The sequence below is a fragment of the Esox lucius genome, chromosome 6 (genome assembly GCF_011004845.1).
Source record: "Esox lucius isolate fEsoLuc1 chromosome 6, fEsoLuc1.pri, whole genome shotgun sequence".
NCBI lineage: Eukaryota > Metazoa > Chordata > Actinopteri > Esociformes > Esocidae > Esox > Esox lucius.
Genome location: NC_047574.1, coordinates 24,877,652 through 24,897,381, shown reverse-complemented (window position 1 = coordinate 24,897,381; position 19,730 = coordinate 24,877,652). Strand labels below are relative to the sequence as shown.

At 42.9% G+C, this 19,730-nt stretch overlaps 1 protein-coding gene across 1 annotated transcript in view; it reads left to right on the top strand.

Annotated features, from left to right (window-relative positions):
* Positions 1 to 5,326: 5,326 nt before the first annotated feature.
* The window catches only part of LOC105030300 (EMAP like 4), a 63,356-nt gene continuing 48,952 nt past the window's right edge, over positions 5,327 to 19,730 (top strand). Inside the window, exon 1 of the mRNA XM_010904052.5 lies at positions 5,327 to 5,815. Coding sequence (XP_010902354.2) covers positions 5,791 to 5,815 — 25 coding nt within the window. The 5' untranslated portion in view covers positions 5,327 to 5,790. The remainder of the gene's footprint in view (positions 5,816 to 19,730) is intronic.

Below are 19,730 nucleotides of genomic sequence, written 5' to 3'. Positions count from 1 at the left end.
TTAGAGATTCCAGGTACAATTAAAAGGCCTGCATATGGCGATCGTAGGTTACATGTAGGTATGTACGGCTGGATCATTTCAGCAAGGTAAGTAGGAGCAAGTCCATGTACTGATGTGTAGGTTAACAGTAAAACCTTAAAATCAGCCCTTGCCCTAACAGACAGCCAGTGTAAAGAGGCTAGTACAGGAGTAATGTGTTCAAATTATTTTGTTCTAGTTAGGATTCTAGCAGCCGTGTGCAGCAATAATTAAAGTTTATTTATTGATTCATCAGGGTAACCGTAAAGTAGAGCATTACAGTAATCTAGTCTAGAAGTAACAAAAGCATGGATTAGTTTTTCTGCATCAGTTTTTTGTAATGTTTCGAAGATGAAAATAAGCAACTCTTGAGACATATTTTATATGTTCATCAAAGGAGAGGTCAGGGTCAAGGGTAACACCAAGGTTTCTTTCAGTTTTTGGGATACGACCATGCAGCCGTCGAGGTTCACAGTGAGATCTGCTAACAAAGCACTTTGTTTATTGGGTCCAAAAACAATTTTATTTCAGTTTTTCTTGAGTTTAAAAGGAAGAAGTTCTCTGTCATCCACTTCCTAATATCTGAAACGCATGCTACTAAAGTAGCTAATTTTGGGGCTTCTCCATTCTTCATTGAAATATATAGCTAATTTTAGCTATTTTTAGTGAGTTTGGTACACATCCGGAGGAAAGGGAGTAATTTATTATATTCAACATTTGCTGACCTAGCACAGGAAATAGCTCCTTAAGTAATTTTGCTGGAATCGGGTCTAGCTGACAATTTGTGGGTTTAGAACTCATTACAAATTTAGTGAACGTGTCGAACGATACGGTATAAAAAAATTAAAGTGTCCCCATTGACACCTGGTCAGGGAGGTTCAGGACATTTTCAGAACGACTGAGATTTTGGGGACTATAACTATTTAGGGAGGAGTCAGTAATTTGTTTTCTAATGTTGATGATCTTTTCTTCAAAGTAGTTCATGTATTCATTACAGCTAAAGTGAAGACCCACTTCACTTGTTGAGCGTTGCTTTTTTAACTTTGCAACTATATCGAAGATACATTTTGGATTGTTTTTTTTCACCTAAATCAGGTTGGAGAAATAAGCAGAGAGATTTTCGGTATTGTAGTGTACTGTCTATCCAGGCTAGTCTGAATACTTCCAACTTGGTGGAGCGCCACTTTTGCTCCAATTTTCTGGAGGCTTGCTTGAGTGCTCTAGTATTGTCTGTGTACCAGGGAGCAAGTTTCTTGTTGTGTATTTCTTTTGTTTTTAGTGATGCAACCGTATCTAAAGTATTTCGCAGTGTTGAATTTTGAGACCATGCTATTAATCTATAAAGGCTTTAAGGTCTTGAGGAACTTGGACTTATTCAACATGTACTATTAAATCCCCATATTGTGCAGCTTTAAGACAAATGTGCTGGATGATACATGAGCCTGGTACCTCTCTAGGTTTTTTCCTAGGGTCCTGTGTTGTAGTTTATATGCACCCATAATCTAGCAGATGGGTGGTGTTTATTGCATTCAACTGGGATTAACTACCAGCAGAGATGAGCACGGACTACTATACAGCTCCTGAAAAAATTAAGACCTTTTTCCTTCCTTTCCAAAAAAATGTAAAAGAAAAGTTTTGATTGAGGAAGAGTGGTCTTTTAATTTTAACCCTTCTGTTCCTCAATCAAAACCTTCATTTTCAACTTTTTTGGAAAGGAAAGAAAAAGGTGCAGTGGTATCTTAATTTTTTCCGGAGCTGTATATTTCAGTAGATTTTTACTTTTCAAGGCATACTTGGGTTGGGGCTCCATGGACTGAGGATTCAGGCCACGGGGAACCCACTGGTTTATTCTCTTGTTGTCCAGTCTTGGGAGTCAGGGCTGGCCGTTAACAAGTCACTTCTTACCCAGTCCTTTGGTTGCTGGCTTCATTTTCATGGACTACAGAAAATGCACCAGCACCAGTCAAGCCACTGAAACTGGTGGATTGGATATGGAAAAAGGTCGATTGGATATGGTCTGAAGTCATATTATGTTTATGACGAACAGAATATAGTTAAGAGAAACCAAAATCAGAAAAGAGGCAGCATAAGACAGCCAATTAAATTCAAACAAATTGTATTCAAATATAAGAATATATGATTCATTAAATGTGAATAGAAATGGAAGGAACCCTACCAATATAATGGTAATGGTATTTTTCTATTGTATTCATTAGTGTTGGTTATTACTACTCTTTGGTTCATGCCTTGGAAAATGTAAGTGCAAATTCTTGTGAGATGGTACCCCATGGAATGATGAACAGTGGCATGATTGTAAATGGCACCGGTTTACACCATTACATGCAATGTCATACCAATTGGCCACGTGGTGGCGCTCTAACTAGAAATATGCTGGGACATTTTCAAAAGCTCACGCCCCTAACCTCCTGTCACTTAGAAATGTAATGTTTGGTATATTGGTCGACCACCACACTTGGAACATATCTGCTTCAAGGACACAATTAATCTGGCATGATGGATTTTCTGCCTTTTTTAATTTGATTAAAAACCACTAAATATTTACTCCTCTGAGACAGAATAAACCATCTGCACTAAATTTGGCGCAAATCATCATTGAACAATGTTCTAACAAAGTGTTTTTTTCTATACTTGAATTTTAAAAAACATGACCACTACTGATCAATTAATGTTTTATGTGGGTGTGGTCTAACACATAAATGCATATAAATCAGGCAAAGATATTTGGATCTTAATAACATTTGGTGAATAAGTTCACAACAAGACACCATGTGTCCAAGCATGTTCTGATCAATCACAATGTGGCACTATGAAGGCTGTGGTTTTTATTATTCCTAAACCACTTGACACAGTGGGGAAATATTGCACACATGCTCAGGTACATAATGCCTTGTTTCCACTGGTGCCAAACAATGGTGTTTTACCCTAAAGTCCATAAATGTTTCTGTTTCCATCTGTTTCCTTAGGGTGGGGTTTGCGGGTTGATGCGTAAAGTGCTGCGAAAACGCCACATGTTGTGCTAGTCGTAATGGTTTTCATCCTATCTAACAAAAAGATCACTGATAAAATAAAGAAAATAAAGCAATAGTACAGGGAAGCAACGAGTTGGAACTTCTGAAAGTGGTACGATGCCATGGACTCGTTGCTGCAGAACAAATTACAACACAAAATTACCCCAGAAGTCCTTGTTAAACATAGGTAGGTTTGACAAAATACATATTTAACTACATAATGAATACACTGGCTTAGTTGTCGTGTCATGGGTGTAGGTGGAGAAGGAGCCGGTCGCAGGAGTTTTAGGAAGAAATGTGTTTTATTACTCAAGTTCAAACACTGTATTGTAAACAAACTGAACATGGCGTCATTGTTTATTTTATTTCACTCCCAGAAAAATATCGCCTTTTATTTTTCGTAAACTGAAAACCAAATCGCATTGATAGTTTACTCATCCCTCCCCATCTGAGCCCCTCCTTATGTTCTTGGTAAAAGTATAGTCAAAACAGTAAACTCTAGAGTCAACATTAGCAAATATCACCGGTGTAGCCCTGGTACCGGGGTAAAGCACCAGTGGATATGTGGCATTAGTCAAGCTAGACCATTGGAAAATATAGGATGCTAGATATAAAGTTGTATTGGGATCAGACAAATGGTTCCTGAGAAATGCCATTTAAAATTAAGAGACATCATTGAGAATGATGAAAAATACAATGAAACCTATTTTCTTTTCATTGTTAATTTGTAGTGATATTTATAAAAGTGGGCTAAGGAGTAGAGAGGGCGCTATTTATGGCTAATTTGCCTTGGTAGAATAGTGTTTGAGTACACTTCTGATACCCGGAAACACTGCTTGCAGCTTACAATTCTTTTTATGTTATTTGCTATGCAGTGACACCACCAAGGGTACAATAGCTGGCCCACCACAGGCCATCCCTCGCGAGTTGCATATACATAAAATAGTTCTGAGTATGCATAATATGCTTCTGTCTGATATTTTACATTATGTACTATTAATTTAAATCAATAATATATATTTTTCAATATAGCTCATGTGAGAGAAAATAACAAATCCATAGCCAGGCTGACAATTATGAAAAACTGACATTATTGATTATGATTATGAATCACCTAACACATGTACACAAATACATAACACATTAAAACAGGATTGTTGCGGAACTCAAAATAATAACTGTACCGATATTAGACTATGTACATTAGATAATTAATAACATTAACTGTAGAAACTAAAGTAGAATGTGATTCCTTAACTCTCATATTGACATAGTTTTCAACTAGCCTATATCCTACAACAACATAACATAAATCCTGAAATTCAGTTATGGCTTTTGGTTTTGGTGTTCCACTTGAAAATTTTCAGTGGCCCCATCTGGCCCCCCATGAAACATTTCTGGGGGCGCCACTGTTGCTGTGTTAAGTGGTTGTAACTTTTATCCAGTCAATTAAATTGGCTGGACGCTCTGAATACTAAATTAACAAAATGCTAAATGCAAAAGTTAATTAGATCAAATTTCCGTAAGATGGTAAGGGGTGTCAAACCAGTTCCACGGAGGGCCGAGTGTCTGCAGGTCTTTGGGTTTTCCTTTAAATTGGTTCCCAGGTCAGACCTGAACAACCAGGTGGGGGTAGAAATTAACCAATTAGTGAACTCATTAATCAATCAGGTACAAGGTGAGAGCGAAAACCTGCAGACACTCGGCCCTCCGTGGAACCGGTTTGACACCTGTGTGGTAAGGCATAGAATGGTGATTCTCTGCATGATTGTATATGGTCCTGGTTTACACCGTCACATGCATGCCATGCCAATTTGTAATACCAATTAGCTGATTATTCTAAGCTGCAAAAACACGTCTAGACGCCAGAAAAGAAAAACGAAATGTAGATATAATATTTTTTAACAATTTATTTGGTCTGTATTTCAGGTCAGTGAAAAGGAATTACAAAGTAAAACAGTTTATACATATTGCAAAATTCAGAAATAGCAGAACATTTTATCCTGCAGACGATCTATTATAACATTAGATGAAATAAATGTTGGGAAACAACAAAACATTATTTATGAACAGCAACATATCACCATTCAGCACTATTGTTTGTTTACAATAATGTTGGTTCAAAGTATTTCCTGTTTTTAAACAAGCTCAAAGCTCTTAAAGGCACCTGACTAATATTTACGGCTTTAGAGCACATTCTCAGTCTGTGCGCATGCTTATGTGCCCCTCAGATCATAATTATCCTTGGTGGCGCTGTATTCCTATCAAAGCTATGAGTACACTGATAGCCTACAGTCAGGCCTGAGATTCTCAACTATGTGTCAAATTGAGACACATTCAGACTAACCATTCAGCTCCTCTGCTCCTCCGGTCTGGAGGGGAAGCAAGCCATGCCAAAGCGGGCGGAGTCGGAAACGCGAAAGCATAGCTGTGCCTACCCTCCCTCCCCGGCGGAGGTGCACGATCGTGGAGTCCAGCAAGACAGCGTGATCAACTGGCCCTGAGCTACGGTATTGCTCCGGACTAGGAATTCACTGCGACTCGGCAGACCCCCAGATTACTGCGAGACGACCACGACCACTGCAATAACAGTTATCTAGAGAAATATTTCTGCCTGTCTGGATAGCCCTCTTAGAGGCCGACCTTCTCCAGCTGCTCCGCGAATACTGGACCGAAAACGACGCTAGAATAGCCCGTCATAACACTACTATTCTCATTTGGTGCTCGGGTATTTCTCCCAGAAATGGACGGTTTCGCCGGCAGTTTGGGTAAGTTACAGACGAGCCCAGGGCCTATTAATGTCTGATTAGTTGGTGAATGTGGTCAATGGAAACATAGCATCTCAATTCATGTTACAGCAGCTTGACATTACTGTATATTCATGTATACACGTGTCAGTGCTGTATCTAATAAACCAATGGAGTCTTCATTTAATGGATTATCCTGACATCCAGACAGAGGTTGGCTACAATCTGCTAAAGCTCCCCGCGTTATATGGGCGGTCGTTTTTATTGCTTTGTTTTTTGTTCTGTGTATCGAAAGTATAGGATCAACTAGAAATACACACCACTGCAATAGGCAGCTGCAACAATACGAAAGATATTGTGTTATTCTCTCACGTAGGCCACTCCGTATTCTGCGTTCCTTTATGTAGGTATTGCCTCTTTTGTGTTATTGGAAGACCGTTTTTTTTTTTAAATAACCAGAAACAAAGGGTCGAGGGTTGTAGAAAAGATTCGTCCCGGAATTATTTATCTACCAGTCTGCCTGTGCGGGTGCGTATTTTGTCGCACGGGTGCGCGCGCGTGTGAGGGAGAACGTGTCATATGAGTTGCACTTCAAGAAGGGGACCTTCCAAAGATTCTACTGAAATTTCAACTGACTGCAAGGGGACTGTCCCACGTTATTGTAATGATTTAGCTGTGCTCCAAACTGTCAATTACATTTCTGTGAATCTCAGTGATGAACAATACTGCAATTCCCTACACCTACAAGATAATGTCAAGTATGTCAAATAATGAAATAGGAAATATATTCACGGAGAATACTGCAGGTGGTTAACATTGTCCTCTTTACAGTGGCCATTATCTGTGCGATTGCTTGCTTACACCTATGTATGATCCCAGTTGCTCTACTTCCTTTACGTTTGAATGCCCTCAATGCAACGGAGTAAGCAGACCTGCAGCAAGTCAGAGGACACAGACGTGAGCGTGGAACACTGCAGAGAGATCAAGAGCTGTAGTGCCCGTGTAGCCTTCCTGCATAGCCGCTCACACACCAGTCATGCCCGCTCTGCAGTACCCGCATGCTCTGCCAACCTGTCCTCATGCCCTCCAACCCTACTGTAGCGCTGACTCAATCAGTGCAACACACACACACAGATACACAGGCAGTGTGACTGCAGGGAAGTTTAGGAGGACAGAATGGAAGTTTGGGTGTCTGCCCAGCGTTGCCAGTCTAATGTGCCGTGCCCAGTAGGGGTCTTGGGCAGAGGATGTCCTAGTGAAGGAGAGGGCAGAGTACTGTTATCTGTTCTTGTTACATGGTAACAAACTGGTTCTAAGACAAAGATGATTCACTTTTAAATGCCAAGCTAAGGGATAACGGTGCCAATTAGACAAACCATGTAACTCGGTGTACAATGACTACTTCTAATAAATTCCAGTTTGTCTTAACATTTTCATATAAACAGTTTTACTTGGAGGACAGTTCAGATGCGAAGTTTGATAACAGAATGTGCTGTCATTCTGGTAACAAGTTATTGTAAAATATTCAGAGGACATTGTTAATTGAGGGTGTGTTAGTTAAACTTTTTTAATTGGCTCTGTTTGGTCTCCATTTTAAAGTAAAAAATATGAGTGTTAGTCTCATTCTGTTACCACTGAATTGCCTATGTGCTAGGCTATCACTCAATTCCAATATATTTCCAGTAGTGACAGATGCTGCATATTCTCATAAACCTACTAACCTTGTCATACACCTGTGAAGAAAATGTGTATAATTGACTGACATTTGAAAACAGAAGTGCCTGAACATTACGATAGGTGCAGTAACACTTAGGGCTGACTCTGTCGTATCGTATTTGAATAGATGCTGTTGAATTAGACATTCACACCTCTGCTGAAATTGGATCCGTCTTTGTTTGGGAACATTTGTTGTAGTGTAAGAGTACCTGGTTATTGATCTGGACTGCGTCATAGTAGGAATCAGTAGATTCATGCAGTTATGTCTGTGGGTGTGAGTGGATGGCAGTGCCAACAAAAAGGTTTAATCCCAAGCTAGGTGTTATTTCTCAGCCCTGGGCACCTCTGCAACGTTCTTACCCCCTCTATCAATCACATCCTGCTAACCAGTGTGTATGGGGCATAGATACATGTGAATGTTGAGACCATAGTTTGTGACGCAATCAGTGCAGCTTGAGTTACTTGGTTGTATCTGTTGTATTCAGTATACGTTTAGGCTTGTATGTGTTTAAAACTATATATTCTGTAAGTGAGGTTGTGTCACTGCTCTCTGCCTCTCACTACATTGACTGTGTGTGTGTGTGTGTGTGTCACTGGTCCCTGTGAGTTTGGTTGCTGCACTAAACACAACCAGAGGGTTAGGTTACAGAATTCCTTCTCCGGGACAATCGTAGGGGCAGATGGGGAGAGGGGGTGCGGAGAGATCCGGAGAGAGGGATGCATGTGCTCCTGAGCGGTTCCAGATGCAGGAATGTCGCCTCCCAATCTCCTGCATTTTTCTCTGTTTTTTCCCCCCTCCATAACAATGTATTACATTACTGCTTGAAGGAAAATAAAAACGTCTCTCGTGCTCAACTTGGTCTGAGCTTGGCATGATTTCATGACAGTCAGTCAGCCAGTCCAGTCAGCCAGTCCAGTCAGTCTGCCAGTCCTGCTGGTCAGCCAGCCAGTCCAGTCAGTCAGCCAGTCCAGTATGTATGCAGGTCCATTCAGCCAATCCAGTCAGCCAGTCCAGTATGTATGCAGGTCCAGTCAGTCAGTCAGCCAGTCCAGTCAGTCTGCCAGTCCTGCCGGTCAGCAAGCCAGTCCAGTCAGCCAGTCCAGTATGTATGCAGGTCCAGTCAGTCAGTCAGCCAGGCCAGTCAGTCAGCCAGTCCAGTATGTATGCAGGTCCATTTAGCCAATCCAGTCAGCCAGTCCAGTATGTATGCAGGTCCAGTCAGAAAGTCCAGTCAGTCGTACACTCTACAACTATGAGTTTATTTATTTGTTTAGGCAGCTGCAGGACACATGTTGCAAGTCCTGTCTGTGACAGGGGTTTTGGGTGAGTGTGTGTGAGTGTGTGTGTGTGTGTGTGTGAGAGAAACGGGGGGTTGTGTGTGTCATGGTCATGTGCTTTGGTGTGTTTGTAAACATGGCTATAGATGAATGAGAGGCCTGCTTGTCATTCAGCATGTCTCCACTCACTTCCTGTGAGGGTTTTTGTTTCTTGTAAAATTATATTTGTGTGTGTGTGTGTGTGTGTGTTTTTGATATATCTATATATGTATGTGTGTCCTTGTGTATTTATGTGTGTATATGTTTATTTTTATATATGTATGCGTGTGTGTATTAATGTGTGTATTTACATGTGCAATGTGTACTTTTATGAAAACCCCATTTCAAAAAAAGGTGGGATGCTGTGTAAAAAGCAAATAAAAGCAGAATGCAATGATGTGCAAATCATTTATCCCTGTATTTAATAGAAAAAAGTACAAAGACAACACATCTGATGTTGAAACTGAGATATCTTATTGTTTTTGGAAAAATACATGCCTATTTTGAATTTAATGCCAGCAACACATTTCAAAAAAGTTGGGACGGGAGTGTGTTTACCACTGTGTTGCATCCCCTCTTCTTTTAACAACAAGCTTTTGGGAACTGAGGAGACCAATTGCTGTAGTTTGAAAGTGAAATGTATTATCATTCTTGCTTGATGTAGGGTTTCCCGCTGCTCAACAGTTCGGGTTCTCCTTTGTCATATTTTTTGTTTCATAATGCGCCAAATGTTTTCAATGGGCAACAGGTCTGGACTGCAGACAGGTCAGTTTAGCACCCAGACTCTTTCACTGTGGAGCCATGCTGTTGTAATACGTGCAGAATGTGGTTTGCCATTGTCTTGCTGAAATGAGCAAGGCCTTCCCTGAAAAAGACATCCAAAACCTGTATATAATGTTCATCATTAATGGTGCCTTCACAGATGTGAAAGTCACCCATGCCATGTGCACTAATGCACCCCCATACCATCACGAATGCTGGCTTTTGAACTGTGCGCTAATAAGAAGCCAGATGATCCCTCTCCTCTTCAGTTCAGAAGACGCAGCGTCCATGATTCCCTAAAATAATTAAACATTTTGCTTAGCAAAACCACAGGACAGTTTAAATGACCTCATGCCCAGAGAAGGCAGCAGCGTTTCTGGATCTTGTTTATATCTGGATTCTTCTTTTCATGGTAGAGTGTTAACTAGCATTTGTGGATGTAGTGACGTACTATGTTCACAGAGTGGTTTTCAGAGGTGTTCCTGAGCCCATGCAGTGATGTCCACTACACAATTATGTCTGTTTTTAATGCAGTGCCGTCTGAGGGCCTGAAGATCACAGCCAATGATTTCTAGGTGAAACCAGAACCAGGAAGTATAGCCATTTCCCTTGTGGCGACAGATTTCATGCCCACAGTTAACCAGGAATGTACATGCATGTGCGCGCAAACACACACGCTCACTCTAAAATACACTACTTCGGCCCTTACCTGGTAGTACAATGTGGCCCCTACATAGCAGAACAGTGGCAGAAGCCCCATTAATGCCTCTCCAGTCATTGTAGCTTCTGATGCTTTCATAGCTAGTCTAGTTCCAACTAGACAAGGCTAAGAGAACATTAATAATTCCATGCCAAAATATTTGAACATAAAAATAATTCACCATCTCTGTTGTTGGAATCTACTGGATAAACATTGAAATCATGACCAGTGGTGAAATTCACAATGACGCCAATGCTAATGCATTTTCTGCTGCTAGCATTCACCCCACAGTCATACCAAACGCAGAAACGGCTCCCTTTGTTGAATAGTAGAGCAAAGAGTTATGGGATATCAGAATCCCTCTAATCTTAACCTTGTATTGTTGAACCTAGAATTACAGAGGAGCAGCCAGGTTGTGGAGGAGGGGGGAGGACCGAGGAGAGGGGATGGAAAGGGAAGAAGGCTGAGCTGGAGGGAGGGAGGGTTGGGGGTTGCTGGTAGGCTCTGTGTTTGCGGGGCTCTCTGTGGGGTGTTACTGAGCAGGATTATGCAGGGATGTAATGCTGATGGCGGCCGTGGGGGAGTCTGGGTGCTGGGGGCATCACGTCACAAGGAGTGGAGTAGCATTAAGGGGCGACACAAGTGGTTATAGCAGGAAAGGTGAGGCTAATCTTGTTTTCATCGGGTTGCCTGTGAAAAGGATCATCACTAAATTGGCGTGGGCACACACTCAAAACCAGTCACACCTCACAACAATTTGTGCAAAAGGAGCACCGACGAAGTACTGAGTGCATAAATTAACATACTAAGGAAACCTTTGGAGGTGTTTGGAGTTAATTAGTTGATTAGAGCTCTTCTCAGGTTGTAAATTTTCTATTCTAATATTTTGAGATCCTGAATTTTCATTTCTATGAGCTGTAAGCTGTAATCATCAAGATCTACAAAAAAGGCTTGATGTTTCACTTGTGTAATGAGTCTCGAAAATATGACGGTGTCACTTATTGATTTGAATAATGCAATTATGATCTGAAACTAATTCGCCAGGCTTTTGGTGATTTTGCCAGACGATACTAGGTTCTGTGTGACGCTATGGTATGTGTTGCGATACATTATTGGTGTTGTGGTGTGACATAGTTAAGAACGTGCTGACCGCTTACATCACGGAGTCATTGATTTGGGTGACTTAACCAGCTGGGACATTGTCAAGGAGGGCGGTCCCAGTGTGGTAGCAAAGCAGCCGTCCTCGGGTTTCGAGCCAGGCCAAAGCCCACCAGGGAGGAAGTGGTGCTTGCCAAGGGAATGCGGTGACGTCCGCAACGCGGGCACTAATAACCCTTTTAACTGCATGAAAAATTCTATTAAATCAATAACAGTGTTATGTTCCTCTGTTTCCAGTAATACAGGCGTAATTGTCCTCATGGTTGATCAACATCGTTACGCTGTTATTAGTCCCTTTATCTGGTTAATTCCAGTGTTTCTGGGTCTGTGTGTGTGTGTGTCTGGGCTTGTGTGTGTGTGTGTGTGTGTGTGGGCTTGTGTGTGAACTGTGCAGCTCCTTGACTGTAACCGCTGCTCTGCTAGGCTGTTGTTAGGTTCCAAACCTCCAAACTGCCTCGGCTCCGGCGAATCCCCAACTACCATGTGTTTGGACTGGTTTTCCACTGATGGCACCAGTGGAGCGGTTTCTGCTGGTTCCTGTGATGTTCGGATCAGACATACCGTTGGGCAATACAATCCAGGCCACTACTCCTATAGCCATTATTTTTCTAAGATTAGTGTACGCTTTTGGCGACCGCGGGCCATTTTGGCACCGAACAAGGGGGCCTGGGAGCGTTGAGAGGAGCGGATGACTTTATTGGTGTGTGACGGATGTTCGGAGCAGGATTACCAGTGGGTGTGTGGTATTTCTGTTCATAAACACCATCTGTGTGTGTGTGGGATTGATTCTTTGTGTTCATTACCATGAAAGCCACCACCCTCCACAGATTCATGTCGGCATGGTTGTCATGTATGAATGAGCGTGAGTGTGTAAATCTGACTCCATGCGAATGTCGACGGGACGTGTTTGGATCTCGGTGCGTCTGTGTCACAGCAGGTCCCCATATCGTGTTGCCTGTCAGGCTCTGTCTGACTGCTCCTGGCTACGCAGGCTTATTTTTAGCTGTTTGTCAGTCACCTACAAATCACGAATGTGCTGCGTGGTGCGTTTCCCTCTCCGCGGCCTAGCCTCCGCTCGGCTCCTGACCGGCTAACCTTTAATGTTGGTCCGGCCTTCTGCCTGCCTGTCCGTCAGTGGTTACCCCTCCCCCTCCTGGGACAGCGGGCTGCATTTAGCTGGCCACCCCTTGTTGTGTACAGCCTAATGTCCAGATACACCTTTCATTGTTGGGGATATCTCAACTATGCCTCAGTCTAGTGACGTGAGATTCAGAACATAGCACACCACCATAGTACCATAGTACAGAACCATTATACACTACTTTATTAGCGGGCCATAGTTTACCACCGCTTTAAGTTACCATAGCACACTATCATAGCCCCATAGTACAGAACCATTATACAGTAGCATAATACCTAGCCACAGTACCATACAGCAGGACCGTTATACTCTACTGTAGTACCTTGGCCATAATATCACAGCACACCAGCACTTTAAATGTCCATGTTACACTATCACAGCACCATTGTACACTAACACAATACACCAGCATAGAACAGCTGACTCTACAATATTACAACCCCGTGGCGGTGTTCTGCGGTAGAGTGGTGCAGGGTGATGACCTCATTCTGTCCCGTGCTGATGACCCGGTTCTGTCTTTCTGCTCAGTTCAGTGATGCTGGGAGGGGAGAGAGGTAGAGAGAGACTGAGAGGGAGGGAGGGAGGGAGAGAGTGAAAGAGAGAGACCGTGTGAAAACGAGGGAGAGAGGGGGATCTTCTGTACTATGTTCAACTTTCCTCTGGTACTTTTCCATGGCAACTGGGCAGGCGGACAAAAGGACGAGAGGTATTTACATTATGACCAGGTGAGCACTGTGGAGAAAGGGGGAGGTGTGTGTGTCTTGTCAGCCCTCCAACCACAGACCCTGTGCAGATGATGGAGTGGTTGGCAGATAGGGGGTGCTGTCTCACTGACAGCTTTTGGGCCTGTGCGGTCTGTCTCCCAGAGTGTGTTAGGGTGAGATGTAGACTGTGGTTCGGCACACCGATTTAATCGTTAGCATCTCTGTTAGACCCATAAAACTACCTTACCCTGATACCAATAGATTCTGGAGCACTTTGAAGAGCAGTTTGGTGTCCTATCAATTAATTTGAGCAGTGAAATAATTTAAGATAATCTAAGCATTTTAATTTTAAACGTTTTAATCAAACAACAAAAGGATTTAAAAATAAATACTGTACAACCAGAATTGAAACATAGCTGGGTTGTGGAGATGGAATGCGAAATATGATTAAATGACATTCACATTCAAATGTGTTCAGACACTTTTGTTTAGTGCACGGGTGTATAGTCTTTCAAAGTTATGGAGGGCGGTTGTAGCACTCATAAACAACTCTACAGGCTTGGAGGACGGAGCTTGTTCATGCAGCGCTGGTCTTTGGCTGTTTCTCTGACGCTCGGTCGTCCATGAGACCTCAGCTACCCCAACGCCTCCCTCCTCCTCTCTCTCCTAACCTCCCTCCTCCCCTCTCTCCTCCCCTCTCTCCTAACCTCCCTCCTCACCTCCCTCCTCACCTCCCTCCTAACCTCCCTCCCCCCCTCTCTCCTCCCCTCCCTCCTAACCTCCCTCCTCCCCTCCCTCCTCCCCTCTCTCCTAACCTCCCTCCTCCCCTCCCTCCTAACCTCCCTCCTCCCCTCTCTCCTAACCTCCCTCCTCCCCTCTCTCCTAACCTCCCTCCTCCCCTCTCCCCTCCCCTCTCTCCTAACCTCTCTCCTCCCCTCCCTCCTAACCTCCCTCCTCCCCTCTCTCCTAACCTCCCTCCTCCCCTCCCTCCTCCCCTCTCTCCTAACCTCCCTCCTCCCCTCTCTCCTAACCTCCCTCCTCCCCTCCCTCCTCCCCTCTCTCCTAACCTCCCTCCTCCCCTCTCTCCTAACCTCCCTCCTCCCCTCTCTCCTAACCTCCCTCCTCCCCTCTCTCCTAACCTCCCTCCTCCCCTCTCCCCTCCCCTCTCTCCTAACCTCTCTCCTCCCCTCCCTCCTAACCTCCCTCCTCCCCTCTCTCCTAACCTCCCTCCTCCCCTCCCTCCTCCCCTCTCTCCTAACCTCCCTCCTCCCCTCTCTCCTAACCTCCCTCCTCCCCTCCCTCCTCCCCTCTCTCCTAACCTCCCTCCTCCCCTCCCTCCTAACCTCCCTCCTCCCCTCTCTCCTAACCTCCCTCCTCCCCTCCCTCCTCCCCTCTCTCCTAACCTCCCTCCTCCCCTCTCTCCTAACCTCCCTCCTCCCCTCCCTCCTAACCTCCCTCTCCTAGGTCCAGATGCTGTTTTCCCGGAATGGGTCTCTGCTTCTCTCTTCCGTTCTCTGCCCAGGTTTTCAATTTCCTCCCACCGGCATTGAGCTTAATTGTTGTTTTTCCCCCTTGTTTTCTTGCTTGAGTTGGAAAGACACAAGAACACAAGATGGTGGCGGGTTAGACTAGGTAATATAGCTGGTGTGATCTTGTTGCAGTCACTCGAAGACAGACGAGTGTCAGCTTGTCAGTAAGTGTCATTTAGCGATGTTTCTGGAGTTCTGCAGCCCACGTGAACATTTGCACATGTTCACACAAACAGGCACACACTGAGGATGCATGAACATGTACACGTGTTGTCAGTCAATTGCAGGGTGGTCTAAAACCATAATGTGACCGAAACAAGGCTCGGATTCAAAAGTACCTCTTTGTAGAAATGAAATGATCTTGACCTCCATCATGGTCTTACACACAGTTTACATTTACCCAGTTACTTTGTGGTGGTTTTCCCTGGAGACAGTGTGTGTGTGTGGGTTTGTGTCCACGTTTTTGTGTCTATGTGTGACCGTGCAGCCTTGCATTTTACTTCCAACCATGTGTGGGGGGTCCGGGCATTAAATGATACGCATGCCCATACTGTGTGCACGTGTGTGTATGTGTAGAGGAACTGCATTTTTCCATGCGTGAGATTGTGAAACATTCTTATCAGCTGCCTGCTTGTAGTTTTAAATATGGAGGGCTTTTATGGGCCCTATTCAAAGTGGATGATTAACTTCCTTGTGCAATGGAAGTAGCCGCGCTTCTTCATCCAGATAGACACAAGGCCATGAAGTCACATCCACTGTAGCTGTTTTTACACACCCGGTTACTTTGTAGTCTTCCCTTGCGATAGAGACTCGGTGACCTCTCCACATTGATACAAGGGCTTTAAGCTAAGCCAGGGACTGTGGTTCCAGGCCCTCAGAATCAACCTTTCATAGGAGTGGTTTCGCAGAACCGTGGACATCACAGATGTTTTATTACTGCGCCGATGTTGGCGTATCTCTAGTTTTATTTCCACTGTTTGCTCTGATTTGTATACAGTGAAGGGATCAGCCAATCGGTTTCCTCCAGACATGCAATGGTTCCACACCTGTGATTTGACTGGGGGTGGGGCAAGCCAGTGTACACACTACAGTCCCTACCCGTGTTTGTGTGTGTGTGTCTCAAAGCAGGATATAGCTGTGAAGTTGAACTGCAAATAGAACTGCTGCAATACAGCTGTGGGCAGTATGAATCCCCAGGCTCTAAAGTGTGGTGCATTGTGGTTCCCTGTTATGTATCATGTGTGTCTAGGTTTCCACCGGGTATCATTTAGCATCAGTGCACATCTGTTCTCTGTGTAGCGGTCCAATAGCTATCTGACTGGTTCTGTGTAGCGGTCCAATAGCTATCTGACTGGTTCTGTGTAGCGGTCCAATAGCTATCTGACTGGTTCTGTGTAGCGGTCCAATAGCCATCTGACTGGTTCTGTGTAGCTGTCCAATAGCTATACCTGGCTGGTTCTGTGTAGCTGTCCAATAGCTTCCTGGCTGGTTCTGTGTAGTTGTCCAATAGCTATTTGACTGGTGTCTGTACCGTATAGTCTCTGTAGTATCACTGGTGCCAAGTTGTATTAGCTGGCGCGTCATCATGACTCCCGCAGTCTAGGGGCACTGTGCCAGGCTGATTGGAAACAGGGCCCTGAGGAATGCAGGCGATGCTTCCGTTGGCCAGGAGGGGTGGGCACAGTGGGGCGAGGCAAGGAGTGCCCCAAACAATCTGCTGCTGGGGTACCAGAGGGGGTCAGGGAATTTGGGCTAAGCACTACTGAATTGGGTCTTAGGATAACATTCACACCACACACACACACCCAGAATCGTCTGGGAAATCAATGCTGCCACAATGTAACCATTACATTGATGTGACCTGTCCATTTTTGTATGAAAATATGTTAAAAAGTTACATTGTAATGAACACTTCGGTTCGGTGACTCAACTCTTTCCACTTTATCGACCTAAATAAGTATTTATTTTGACTCACTGAAATTTAAGGAACTATTGAGCTTGTGCCAAGGCTAAAATGACATTCAGACTAACTATCCACAACTGTCCATACATTTAAATGCAAAAATGACACCAATACAAATGTCATTTCCTTGGGCATTACTGGGTGTGAGTTTCCGTCGAACTAAACAAATATGGTGATGATTTTGAACTTCATTGTTTTTATGTTGGAAAAATGTTGGTCCCACCATTGGGATTGTATTCAGTGTCATTCATTAAACCATAGAGTCCAGAGCCATTTCTGAACTAAATTTCTTAGGATGGATATTTGACAGTTTATTTGATCAGAAAGAAGATTCTGCAGAACCCACAGGCAGTGGACAGTCATTATTACTTCTTTCCTGTGTTTAAAAAAAGTTTAAAAACCATGAATCTCAAATATATTTTGCACAACAATTTACACATCATTTTAGTAAATCACATCTAGATTGAAGGGTAGGTCAGAAATGTTTCTGCTAGTTTCACAACCAAGAATGACCAGTTCAGTGTTGGCATTGGTTTGAAAGGGCTGGTTTGGATGAATAAATAATAAATAAATAATAAGTTTGAGCACCAAAATGTGACCCCTCACTGGCCAATCGGAATTGGCTCCATGGCTAAATAATATGATTGCTTCATGTTGTGGATTCACAACATTTCATTTAGGCTACTACCTCAATGCAGAGCCAGTATTAGTTTTCATATTCATTGTAGAACTCTGTCAAACAAGGATTTGGTGCACATTTTACTCGTTCTAAAACAAGTTGTCTGCGCTGCTACCTGATCACTGCACTGGTTAAAAATCCTCTCTATCTGTGTTTACAGTGCCTGGAAAAAATATTCAGCCCCCTGACCAATTTTTGCTTAGTTTTTTGCACATGCTACAGTGTTTGAACACTTAAGCATGTGCATTACATTTATTATTTTTTTTTACAATTACTTCCCAATCTAAAACTAATGTCAATTTACAATTTTTTTTTGTGTTTTAAAATAATATATAGAATAACAAAATGTCAACGTACCTTTTAAAATTCTGTAAAATGAGATTGCTCAGGTGTCTGAATACTTCTGCAAAGCAATGTATCAATTCATTTGATGAGCACCAATGTATCCTATCTCATCTGTTGGTCTGTATTACCACACATTGTGATGTTATTGCATATTTGTTAACAATTTCAAAAAAACTGGAAGACATTGTTTGTTACTGACCACTGTAGTATTCAGAAAGACATTTGAAATATGTCTAAGCCAATACAAATATGTCTTGATCAAATACATTTCTGTAACAAGGTTGTTCTGAATTCGGTTGGAGTGTCAAGCGTAAATGTATTGGCAGTGAAGCCTTGAATAATCCCGGAAGTATGCACAAACTGCTCAAATGTGGCACATCTAACCGAACGCTTCACACTCAGCCCTTTTAGGCTCTGTCATGTTGTCGCGGCTTTGTGGTTACTTTTTCGAAACCCATATTTACAGAAACCGCTCTGGTGTCTGAAGGTAACATGCTAGTGAGTTGTGGTGGAGAGGTGTGCTGATTAGTTCTACTTTATCTTTTACTAGTGCCCTGCTCTTCCTGCCTGGCTGCAGTCAGTCAGTATCTCTGCCGTGCAACCAGCTTTCATTTATCGTGCTGGGATTTATGCAAGTGATGTTAGGGCTGTCACGATTAGTTGTCGTACAAATAATTGCGATTAACTATTTGTTTATTTCGTAAACTGTATGGCACTATAATAGTGTAAGCCTAATAATATTGTAGGCCTAAAAATTCCACGTGATGGATCTGGAGATATTTCTTCAGATTTTGGTGTTTGTGCTTTTGAGCGCCACCCTTCTGGTGCAAATCCAGTCATTTGCTTCCTTGAAATTATTGGGCTCAACTTTAAATGAGCTTAAAACCAAAATGCCCCCAGGGCGGTGCAGTTATGTTTGGCTTTGGAACTACCACTAAATCAATGTTATTAGCGATTGCACTTCACAAAATGCAACTACAAAGCAATTACATTTTAATCCATGCAGTTTAATGATATCTAATTAGGAAATATGCATGAAAATGACAAAAGTCGACTTACAATATTAGTAAAACTATTTTGCACGCACTTAAGCGACTGAAACGTGTTTGTCTATTAAATAATAATGTTGCAAGATTACATAACGGTGCATTGGTGCAACACAATTCTAAACTAGATTTAAATATACTGAAATTAAGAAGGTTTCAGTCAATATAACTTTCCGCAGAGCATGTCAAACGCTTTTCTGCAACCATGCAGAGACATCCTAATGCCTGATGTCCACCAAATGCGTCAAACTTATTGCGTTGCACCGGAAGTCATTTATTGTCAATGAAGCATTTTGAAAAGGTATGTTTACAATGAGATTCTGCATTGCGGTGCATTTAGTGTAATGTATCTCTTCAATATTTTAAACTCGTCCGTGGTTTTACTGTTGCAGTAGTAAGACAAGTTCCCAATGAAAAAGTATGTGGCACCGAGTGGCACGTAGCATAAACATAGCCAATTAGTCCAAAAAATTGCAGGTTTATTAAATTTGATTATTTAAAATGTAAAATCTACATTGGGCAGGCTACATTTACAATTTGCTAAATAAAATGATTCAACTGGCTACAATACCTTACCAACTCAAAAACGAGTTAGGTAGATAGCTGACATCAACAGTCAACTAGCTTTGTATCAAATTACTGTACAATGCCAACCATTCTGCTCTTGCTTAGCTGAATCACCAGCACCTATTTTCCACAGCTAATTATAGTATCACAGTCAACTGACCAATCCTGCTCCAGGCAGCATTTTTGGCGTTGATGTCCAGGTAGCTATATGCACTTTGTTCGTATAGAGCAGGTTCTCTAGAAACTCCTCATTCATGCCTCCATCCACATTGCCTTGGGAAAGCATACGTGCGTCAAGTACAAAAAATA